This window comes from Budorcas taxicolor, chromosome 16, assembly GCF_023091745.1.
Source record: "Budorcas taxicolor isolate Tak-1 chromosome 16, Takin1.1, whole genome shotgun sequence".
Lineage (NCBI taxonomy): Eukaryota > Metazoa > Chordata > Mammalia > Artiodactyla > Bovidae > Budorcas > Budorcas taxicolor.
In genome coordinates this window covers 55,947,731-55,959,183 of record NC_068925.1, presented here as the reverse complement: position 1 = coordinate 55,959,183, position 11,453 = coordinate 55,947,731, and the positions used below count along the sequence as shown (strand labels likewise).

The 11,453-nt window shown below is 38.1% G+C and overlaps 1 protein-coding gene across 1 annotated transcript in view; it reads left to right on the top strand.

Moving 5' to 3' along the window:
• The first annotated feature begins 312 nt into the window (after positions 1-312).
• The window catches only part of ANKRD45 (ankyrin repeat domain 45), a 48,293-nt gene continuing 37,152 nt past the window's right edge, over positions 313-11,453 (top strand). The window contains exons 1-2 of the mRNA XM_052653578.1: positions 313-673; positions 10,986-11,153. Of these exons, the coding sequence (XP_052509538.1) occupies positions 322-673; positions 10,986-11,153 (520 nt within the window). The 5' untranslated portion in view covers positions 313-321. The remainder of the gene's footprint in view (positions 674-10,985; positions 11,154-11,453) is intronic.

Sequence of the window (11,453 nt, the reverse complement as noted above, 5' to 3'; positions counted from 1 at the left end):
GAGTCTCTTTAACATTCTCTTTCAATCTTTTCCTAATGTATCTCACCCACATTGATGTTTTTTCTCCTGTTCCTATTGAATTTACTATTTGCATCACACGTTCAGCATTTTAGTATATATTCAGGCAGTCTATTGGTGCATGATAAACTTTACTGATTGAATGAATGAAGTGTTTTATAATTATTTTGAACCAACTAAGTATTTTCATTCCATTCATATTGTCAGTTGACTGATCAAACAAGTAAATAAACAAATTCTGATTTGTTTGAGTATGTTTCTATTACTTTTTCTCTTTTTTGGTCTCAGGTATTTTTGGAGTTAATGGAGTCAGAAGTACCCCCAGAGTCAGAGAGTTCAGAAAAATTAATATTTTCCTCACCGCAAGAAGAAGAGGAAGAAGATGATAGTGAAGAAGAAGAAGAATCCAAAGAAGCAGAGGAAACTGCCACCATTAACCCCCTCTTACCACCTGCTCTCACAGGGGATGTAGAAGGTTTGCAAAAGATTTTTGAGGATCCTGAGAACTCTCACCATGAGCAGGCCATGCAGCTACTCTTGGAGGAAGACATCGTTGGGAGAAATTTGTTGTATGCAGCTTGCATGGCTGGGCAAAGTGATGTGATTAGAGCTTTGGCCAAATATGGTGTGAATCTGAATGAGAAAACCACCAGAGGTATTTTGTCTTTTTTCTCTCATCACTATTACTTATAACTACCTAAAGATACCATGTATTGCCTTTAAATTTGGATAAATTTGATGTCCCTGGTTTATATTTTGCATATGTTAAGTGTATATATATATATATATGAATGTGTGTATATGCATGTTATTATAGTATAGCTTGAAGTGAAGTGACGTCGCTCAGTTGTGTCCGACTCTTCGCGACCCCATGGACTGTAGCCTACCAGGCTCCTCTGTCCATGGGATTTTCCAGGCAATAGTCCTGGAGTGGATTGCCATTTCCTTCTCCAGGAGATCTTCCCAACCCAGGGATCGAACCCGGGTCTCCCGCATTGTAGACAGACGCTTTACTGTCTGAGCCACCAGGGAATTAAGAATACAGAATTTGATATTTATTAACTGGGTGACTTGGGCAAGTTACCTAATCATTTTGTGTCTCTGTTTCATCTACTAAATGAGGATGATTGTATTTTCTTTATAGGGTTTTCCTTGTAGGTTATGAGGATTAAGTATGATAATATAAAGTTGGTATATAGTAAATGCTCAATAATCTTATTACCTATTTCCTTGGAAGATTTATTCATTTTTATAGTCAGTATTCAGTTAGCTCTTTAAATTAAGTCACTGTTTTCTTCAGATTGGAACTATAAGACATGGTCATTGTAGAAAATGAAACAGTGGTCTTTAGCAAATAGCAAATATACATTTTGTTCATGCTTACATGGAACAGTTAAAAAAACTGATCATGTGTTAGGCCATAACGGAAGTGCCAACAATTATCAAATAAACTATAGCATGCAGTCTGTGGTCTCTGACCACAGTAAAATAAAATTAGAAAACAGTGACAAAAAGATAACTGAAAATCCCTATAATTTTGGAAACAGGAACACACTTTCAATTATCCATTGGTGACAGAACATATAATAGAAATTATGAAATATTTAGGTGGCAACAGGATTGCTATGTCAGACCCTGTGGAATAAAACTAAAATTAAAATTCTAGTTTAATACATAGATTAGAATAAAAAATATTGAAAATTAGCAAAGTATTTAACTCAAGGAGTTAGAAAAATAACAACTGAAAATCCAAAGAAAGAAGAAGATAAATAATAGAGTAAAATAATGACATTGAAAATAAAGAAACAATAGAGAGGGAATTCTCTGTCAGTCCAGTGGTTTGGAGTCTACCTTCCACTGCAGGGTGCCAGGTTTGATCCTTGGTGGACTGAGATTCCTGATCTGTAAGCTGCACAGTGCAGCCAGAACAAACAAGCAAACAAACAAACACAATAAAGAGAATCAACAAAACCAAAATCTGGTTTAGTGAAAAGTTGAAAAAACATTTGATAATATTGATAATTTTTGATATGTGATATTATAAGAAGGAGAGAGTGTAAATAATATTTGGAATTTTAAAATGAAGCATTCACACAGGCAAAAATAAGATTTAAAAAATTATTAGAAAATATTGAACAACTTCATGATAATACATTTGAAAACATGGAAGAAATGGACAGTTTCCTCAATAAAATATATATTATCAAAATTGAGTCAAGAAAAAAAATAGAAACTTGATTAGATCTACGATTATTTTAAAAAATTGAATAAGTAATCAGAATCTGCCTGATTCTCCCACCCTTTCCAATTCCTAACTCAAATGTTTTAAAATATATGGTTTACTACCCTTATAAGGAAGAAATAATCTCTAGCTTATACACAGTTTCCATAGACTATAAAGAGAGTTGGACAGCTGCTTATTTTATGAGATAACTTTTATAGCAAAACTAGTAAAGGACAAGCTTTAGGAAGGAAAATTATAGGCCAATCATTTAATAACACAGATGCAAGCATCTTAAAATATTAACAAATTGAATCTAATGTATGTTGAAAGATTTATTGGACTAGCTTGGGTTTATCCCATTTATGCAAGAATTTGCTTTTTTAAAAAAGATTTATCTATCAGTTTTGGCTGCATTGGGTCTTCGTTGCTGCTTGAGTGCTTGTGGAGAGCAGAGGCTCTTCTCTCATTGTGGTGCATGGGCTTCTCAATGCAGCGGTTCTCTTGTTTTGGAGCACAGGCTCTAGGTGTTCTGGCTTCAGTAGTTGTGGCTCCTGGGCTCTAGAGCGCAGGCTCAGAAGTTGTGGTGCATGGGCTTAGTTGCTCCACAGCATGTGGGATCTTCCTGGAGTAGGGATCAAACCTGTGTTCCCTGCATTGGCAGGCAGATTCTCAACCACTGGGCTACCCGGGAAACCTCAAGGATGGCTTTAACATTAGAAAAATTGTTAGTATAATTCACTACACTAAAAGATTATATAAACAAAACCACCTGATCATCTCAATAGATATAGAAAAATCTTTTGGAAGAAAATGTAGCATTCATTCATGATGAAAGCTTTTGGGTAAATAGGAACAGAAGAAGCTTTTCTTAAGGCTGTGGAAAACTCGTAGCAAAATTTATCTAATATTGAATTTTAAGCTATTTAACTTGGGCAAGTTATATAACCTCTTCATGCTACAGTTTCTTCATCCATAAAAATGGGACTAATAGTAATGTCTAATATTGCATCCATAAAAATAGGACTAATAGTAATGTCTAAAAATCATACTACATAAAAGAAAATGAGAGCCTTAAATCAAATATCTGATAGTGTACCTCCAACACTCCAGGGAGGGGGTGCCCTGACTAATTGATATGGGTATTGCCATCCTCTTGTTAGATATTTTCCAGTGTGTGAAGATAGGTATACAGTCTTTTGAGTTTGATGATGTACTCTAAGATAATCTATATCTTCATTCTGATTTCATGCTTACCATGAAATCTTCTCATTTAGCAGAAGTTGAAGGTGCATCCTGCTTTTTTCTTGCTGCTTGTAGTAAAATGACAGAGGAGACAGAGAAATTGGGAGAAGAATTGCTAAATTAAAAGGAACCAGGGCTTAGATGATATATGATGTTCTGGGAAATTGTAAGCTTGTTTGCCATTTTAATGAAGATGATTTTGTAATGAAATTTTGCATGAACTGGCTAACCTAATTGTACCAGGCAACTTGGTGATTATTACTTCAGTTCAGTTCAGTTCAGTTCAGTCACTCAGTTGTGTCTGACTCTTTGCGACCCTATGGACCACAGCATGCCAGGCCTCCCTGTCCATCATCAACTCCCAGAGTTTACCCAAACTCATGTCCATTGAGTCTGTGATGCCATCCAACCATCTTGTCCTCTGTCGTCCCCTTCTCCTGCATTCAGTCTTTTCCAGCATCAGAGTCTTTTCAAATGAGTCAGCTCTTCACATCAGGTGGCCAAAGTATTGGAGTTTCAGCTTCAGCATCAGTCCTTCCAATGAATATTCAGGACTCATTTCCTTTAGGATGGACTGGTTGGATCTCCTTGCAGTCCAAGGGACTCTCAAGAGTCTTCTCCAACAACACAGTTCAAAAGCATCAATTCTTTGGCTCTCAGCTTTCTTTGGAGTCCAACCCTCACATCCATACATGACTACTGGAAAGACCATAGCCTTGACTAGATGGGCCTTTGTCGGCAAAGTAATGTGTCTGCTTTTGAATATGCTATCTAGGTTGGTCATAACTTTCCTTCCAAGGAGTAAGTGTCTTTTAATTTCATGGCAGCAGTCACCATCTGCAGGGATTTTGGAGACCCCCAAAATAAAGTCAGCCACTGTTTCCAGTGTTTCCCCATCTATTTGCCATGAAGTGATGGGACTGGATGCCATGACCTTCGTTTTCTGAATGTTGAGTTTTAAGCCAACTTTTTCACTCTCCTCTTTCACTTTCATTGAGAGGCTCTTTAGTTCTTCACTTTCTGCCATAATGGTGGTGTCATATGGATATCTGAGATTATTGATATTTCCTCCAGCAATCTTGATTCCAGCTTGTGCTTCATCCAGTCCAATGTGTCTCATGATGTACTCTGCATATAAATTAAATAAGCAGGGTGACAATATACAGCCTTGATGTACTCCTTTTGCTATTTGGAACCAGTCTGTTGTTCCATGTCCAGTTCTAACTGTTACTTCAGTTCAGTTCAGTTTAGTTCAGTCACTCGTCATGTCTGACTCTTCGCGACCCCATGAATCACAGCACGCCAGGCTTCCTTGTCCATCATCAACTCCCGGAGTTCATTCAAACTCATGTCCATCGAGTCAGTGATGCCATCCAGCCATCTCATCCTCTTTCATCCCCTTTTCCTCCTGCCCTCAATCCCTCCTAGCATCAGGGTCTCTTCCAATGAGTCAACTCTTCGCATGAGGTGGCCAGAGTATTGGAGTTTCAGCTTCAGCATCAGTCCTTCCAATGAACACCCAGGACTGATCTCCTCTAGGATGGAGTGGTTGGATCTCCTTGCAGTCCCAGGGACTCTCAAGAGCCTTCTCCAACACCACAGTTCAAAAGCGTCAATTCTTTGGCACTCAGCTTTCTTCACAGTCCAACTCTCACATCCATACATGTCCACTGGAAAAACCATAGCCTTGACTAGACGGACCTTTGTTGGCAAAGTAATGTGTCTGCTTTTGAATATGCTATCTAGGTTGATCATAACTTTCCTTACAAGGAGTAAGCGTCTTTTAATATCATAGCTGCAGTCACCATCTGCAGTGATTTTGGAGCCCCCCAAAATAAAGTCTGACACTGTTTCTACTGTTTCCCCATCTATTTCCCATGAAGTGATGGGACCGGATGCCATGATCTTCGTTTTCTGAATGTTGAGTTTTAAGCCAACTTTTTCACTCTCCTGTTTCACTTTCATCAAGAGCTTTTTAGTTCCTCTTCACTTTCTGCCATAAGGATGGTGTCATCTGCATATCTGAGGTTATTGATATTTCTCCCGGCAGTCTTGATTCCAGCTTGTGCTTCTTACAGCCCAGTGTAAATAATGAATTACATTACAGTTTACCAGTAAATTTCTTGTTTGGTTGGTATTGATTCAGTTATCATGAGCTTGTTTACATGGGAGAACAGATCAGTGCAAAGATTTTTTTTTTTTTGTCAAAACATTTGAGTTCTACTCTCAGGAAATTTCAATTATATAATACAGTTATTAACTATAGTCATTGTGTTATATATTAGGTCCTGGGATCTTTTCCTCTTCTAACTGAAGTTTGTACCTTTTCTCCAATCTCTCCCTATTTCCCCCACTCCTCAAGCCCCTGGTACCACTTTTCCACTCTGTTTCTATGGATTTAATTTTTTATTTTAGATTTCCTCACATAAGTGATACGAAGCGGTATTTGGCTTTTCCTCTCTGACTTATTTCACTTGGCATAATGCCCTTCAAGTTCATCCATGTTGTTACAAATGATAGAATTTTCTTTTTTTAAGGATCTGTGAACACTATTGATTTTTGCAACATAGAAGCCATGGGCCTAAAATTCAGGGACTTTTGGGTGAAGAACTGTGGTAGATATCTCTTTAAGAAGATGTATGCCATTTATTTGTGGATGATTCTCAGAGATCACATTTGTATTCAGGATTTCCTTTCCTTCTAAATATTGGAGAATTGGACAATTTTGATTCAAAGGAAGGATGATGAAACAGTTTTTACAATCTCATCTCTTTGATCAGAAGGAAGGAGGATGAAGCAGTTCTTACAGTCTGAGCTCTCTGTACTACTGACTTCTGGTCTATTGGGAAGTACCTTGTTTTCTGTTTGAGCCAAGGACATTTGTGTGCAGTTTGTAGGTTATTGATGGAACCACCTTTGGTTCTGGTAAGGCTTTGGTTTCTCAGCCTTGCCACATTCAAACAAACATGATTGAAACTAAATACTATTTTAAACTCTGCCTTTTCCTACAATCAGTAAATATTTGTTAAAGGTGGAGGAATAGCCAGGTCTTGAGCTGGGAACTGGGGACAGAAAGATGAATGAATTCAGCAACCTTGATCAAGTTCACAGTTAGCAGAAAACAGATGTCTAAACAGATGATATATGATGAGACAAAGTACAGTGATAGCTCAGAGGAGAGACCAGTCAGATTTACCTGAAAGTGTTGGACATGGTCAAGGAATGCTTTATAGAAGAGGCAATATGTTGAGTTATTTTTTTGTTGGCTGCACCACGTAGCACTTGGGATCTTAATTCCCTTACCACGGATTGAACATGTGTCCCCTGCAGTGAAAGTGTGGAGTCTTAACCGCTGGACCGCCAAGGAAGTCTATATATAGAATCTTGAATAGTGACCAAGAGTTTATCAGACAAAGGAAGTTGAAGGATAAGGCATGGCAGGTGGCAGTAACTGCAGTATCAGATAGTAACTGCAATAGCAGATTTTAGTGTTAAAATATTTTTGCTATCCTGGTGTTCTTACCCAGTATTTTAGGTGATGAAATACTGGCCTTTTTCTAGGTATAATAGTTTTATTTGGTATTTTAAATATATGAAATTAGAGTCATTTTTGGATTGAGAACAATTTCAATGATTTAATTGCTCAGTGTATATAAAAAGACAAATTGAAGATTACAAATGTAGATGGTCCATATTGTGGTATTGCAAATTCTATTGTAAGAATAATTCTTGAGTTCACGAGGCTCCCAAACAAGTGGAATGTGAATCTCACAGCTTTGAAATTGAAATTGATAAGGAAACTGAAATGGACTCTCTCTCTTTTTATGTGGAAACTAAAAAAAGACAAATATGAACCCTCAGTGTTTTCTTTGGAGAAAATGATTACAGCCTACTCTCAATAGAAAGATTGCAATTCTATTAAAAAAAGCAAAAAACTGTTCAGACATATCTCTGTCTTTTAAAATTAGAAATGAGATAATTTGAAGGAAAGTGTTTGGTGTTGGTTTATAACTACTTCCAACTAATGTTGAGTGAGAAAAACTTTAATAGCTGAAAAAATTTGCACAGAAATGTCCTGTTGAAATCATTGACCCACTTAAAAAATAAAATAATGTTTTATTTGTGATTTTCATGATTATAGTTTTTTCATTTTTAATAGTATTTGCTTTTTAATCTTTAAATTTTATTAGTTTTATCTGACAATTTATATTGCTAATAGAATGACAGTATGTATTTAACATTTGTTTGTAGTTATGCTTTTATCTGATATTTTATGTTATAAACAGAACTTTTGTATTTAAAATGTATTAGTCTTGGACTTCCTTGGTAGCTCAGTGGATAAGAATTCACGTTGCAGTGCAGGGGACATGGTTCAATTCCTGGTCTGGGAAGATTCCACATGCCATGAAGTAGCTAAGCCTGTGGGTCACAACTACTGAGCCTGAATTCTAGAGCCTACAAGCCACAACTGCTGAAACCTGTGCACCTGAAGCATGTGCTCCGCAACAAGAAAAGGCCCTTCAATGAGAAGCCTGCACATAGCAAGAGTACTCCCTGCTCACTGCAACTCGAGAAAGCTCATGTGAAGCAACAAAGACCCAAGGCAGCCAAGAATAAAAATAAATTAATTTAAAAAATTGAACAAAAAAATAAAATGGGTATTAGTTTCACTAATTTAAAAAATGAATTCTGAACTCAATTTTACAAATACTGGTATTAATGCTAAGTAAATATAAAATTTATACGTAAAAACGTTTCTCAGGCAGAAAAAACCAGCATATGCAAAATTATAGAGGCATGAAACAATATGATTTGGAGAATTCAAAGAGTTTGGTACTGCTAGTAGTAGGCAGGTTGTGAAAAATATTCTAGGTAAGTGAGTATTTTGCTCCAGGCCTATTACTTGTTTGTGACTATCATCATCTCAATTTTGGGATTTTGACCTTATCAATGACCTTCCTCAATTTAAGCAACCTTGAGAAAAGTTCTTATCCTCTCTGTGCTTTTTTTTTCTTATCTGTAAATGAGAACAATACTACTTTGTACATCATAGGATTGTAGAGAGGATTAAATGAGTTGATACTTGTGGAGCACATAGAATAATGCCTGTATAGAGGAGAAGACTGCTTTACCTCTTGTCTAATCTTTTGCCTTACTGTGAACTGCATGCTCAGTTGACTGTCTCTATTTAGTAACCAGTAGTGCAGCAGTCTTTCATGTTGGAGAAGGCGGTGGCAACCCACTCCAGTACTCTTGCCTGGAAAATCCCATGGGCGAAAGAGCCTGGTAGGCTGCAGTCCATGGGGTCATTAAGAGTTGGACACGACTGAGCAACTTCACTTTCACTTTTCACTTTCATGCATTGGAGAAGGAAATGGCAACCCACTCCAGTATTCTTGCCTGGAGAATCCCAGGGACGGGGGAGCCTGGTGGGCTGCCCTGTCTCTGGGGTCGCACAGAGTCGGACACTACTGTAGTGACTTAGCAGCAGCAGCAGCAGCAGCAGCAGCAGTCTTCCATGTAGAGATTATTTTTCCCTTGGAACCAATTCTGATTTTTCAGTATTCCATTTATGGTCCTTCTTCCTGCTGAGACTTCTAACATGTAACCTTCTATGTCTTGCTTCTGGGTTCAACTATTCATTGCCAATATCATGGGAGAACTTTAGGAAAATCCCCCCTCTTGTCTGGATGCTTTCGATATCATCTTATTTAAATGTTCTTCTCCTGGGAAGGCTGTGGAATTAATGTAGTACAAAGATCTGTGTGTTTCCTTCTAGAAAACACACCATCTCCCACAAGGGGAAAAAAAAACCCCACATATAAAGATTTCAAATTCCTTGGCAAAAGCCTCTCTCTGTTTAGAAATCATGTTTTCTTATTTTTAAACTATGTATATTAAAAAATAGGAAAAATTTTAGATGTTACCTCTGGCCTTTTTTTTTTTTTTTTTTGCTATTGGCCTAAAACATTGTGTTTAGTAGTAACTTCAGCCCTGAGAAAAGCAATGTAAGGACCAAGAATATCTCATTTGAAATGGCCTCCTGCTCATGCTATCGTGGTGTCTTTTCCGTAGATAGTGTCCCCTTTCCCAACAAATCAGGGGCCGTGGGCCATTTGGCTAAAGAAATATATCTTCGGAAAGGTGATATCTGGGTATTTTTTGGCTCCCAGTTTTGTGGGATAGTTGCCTCGGTAAATCTAAGAAATAACTTTCTAATTTGATAGCTCACAATTTCAATTTTAATTCAGATGATTAATTTCCAAATCAAAGACGTACACAGTTGTAGTAATTTGTATGGTTGTGTTAACAATAATAGAGTAATTAGAGGTTGATGAAAATTTCTTAGACTAAAGTCATAAATCTAATTGTGTTCCAGTAGATGACTGTTAGGGAGATTGCTATCTTCCTCATAAGATGCTGAAGAGCTCAGATTGCCTGTGTTGATTCCTTGTGTCCATCATTTACTGGCTGTGTGCCTTGGGCAAGTTTAACTTCTCTGGACTTTTGTTTCCTTATCTGTAAAATGAAGATTATAATAGCTATGACCTCATAGGGTTTTTCTTTTACCAACTAAATGAATTTATTATATGTAAAGCACTTAGGATAATACCTGTGCAAGTTATTCAGTCGTGTCCGACTCTTTGTGACCCTGCCAGGCTCCTCTGTCCATGGGATTCTCCAGTCAAGAATACTGGAGTGGGTTGCCATTGCTTTCTCCAGGGGATCTTCCTGATCAAGGTATCAAACCCAGGTCTCCTGTGTTGCAGGCAGATTCCCTACCATTTGAGCCACCAGGGAAGCCAGAGGATAATATTTCAGTTCAGTTCAGTTGCTCAGTCATGTCCCACTCTTTGCGACCCCATGAATCGCAGCACGCCAGGCCTCCCTGTTCATCACCATCTCCTGGAGTTCACTCAGACTCACGTCCATCGAGTCTGTGATGCCACCCAGCCATCTCATCCTCTGTTGTCCCCTTCTCCTCCTGCCCCCAATCCCTCCCAGCATCAGAGTCTTTTCCAATGAGTCAACTCTTCTCATGAGGTGGCCAAAGTACTGGAGTTTCAGCGTTAGCATCATTCCTTCCAAAGAAATCCCAGGACTGATCTCCTTCAGAATGGACTGGTTGGATCCCCTTGCAGTCCAGGGGACTCTCAAGAGTCTTCTCCAACACCACAGTTCAAAAGCATCAATTCTTCTGTGCTCAGCCTTCTTCACAGTCCAGCTCTCACATCCATACATGACCACTGGAAAAACCATAGCTTTGACTAGACGGACCTTAGTCGGCAAAGTAATGTCTCTGCTTTTGAATATACTATCTAGGTTGGTCATAACTTTTCTTCCAAGGAGTAAGCGTCTTTTAACTTCATGGCTGCAATCACCATCTGCTTGGCCTGTAGTAATTGTTCAACACCTGATTATCATTATTATCTTCTACTCTGTAGAAGAGCCTGAAACAATGTAGTCTCTTTGACCTGACCATCCTCATTGTATTTGTTAGGTTATACACTCTTACACTGTGCTGCAGCCTGGGGTCGATTGGAAACTTTGAAAGCACTGGTGGAACTGGATGTTGATATAGAGGCTCTGAACTTCCGGAAGGAGAGAGCTCGAGATGTTGCTGTTCGATATTCCCAGACTAAGTGTGTTGAGTTCCTGGATTGGGCAGGTAAGGAAGCTTACAAGGTAGGAGTAGCAAACTGACTCACTGCTGGGGTTCCCTCCTGTAAGTACAGAGTTACAGGCTGTGTTATTAACATAGCAAAGAGGTGATTAACATTTTCACCTTCTATTAGGATTTTTGTTTGTAGACATAACCATAGTCACTGTTGGTGATAACATATCAAATCTGCCTCTTTTTTTTTTTTTGCTATTGGCCTAAAACATTGTATTTAGTAGAAACTATATTCAAATCTGGTTGATTTACCACCTTCTAATAATTTCTCCAATAATCTTCTATAATAATGTA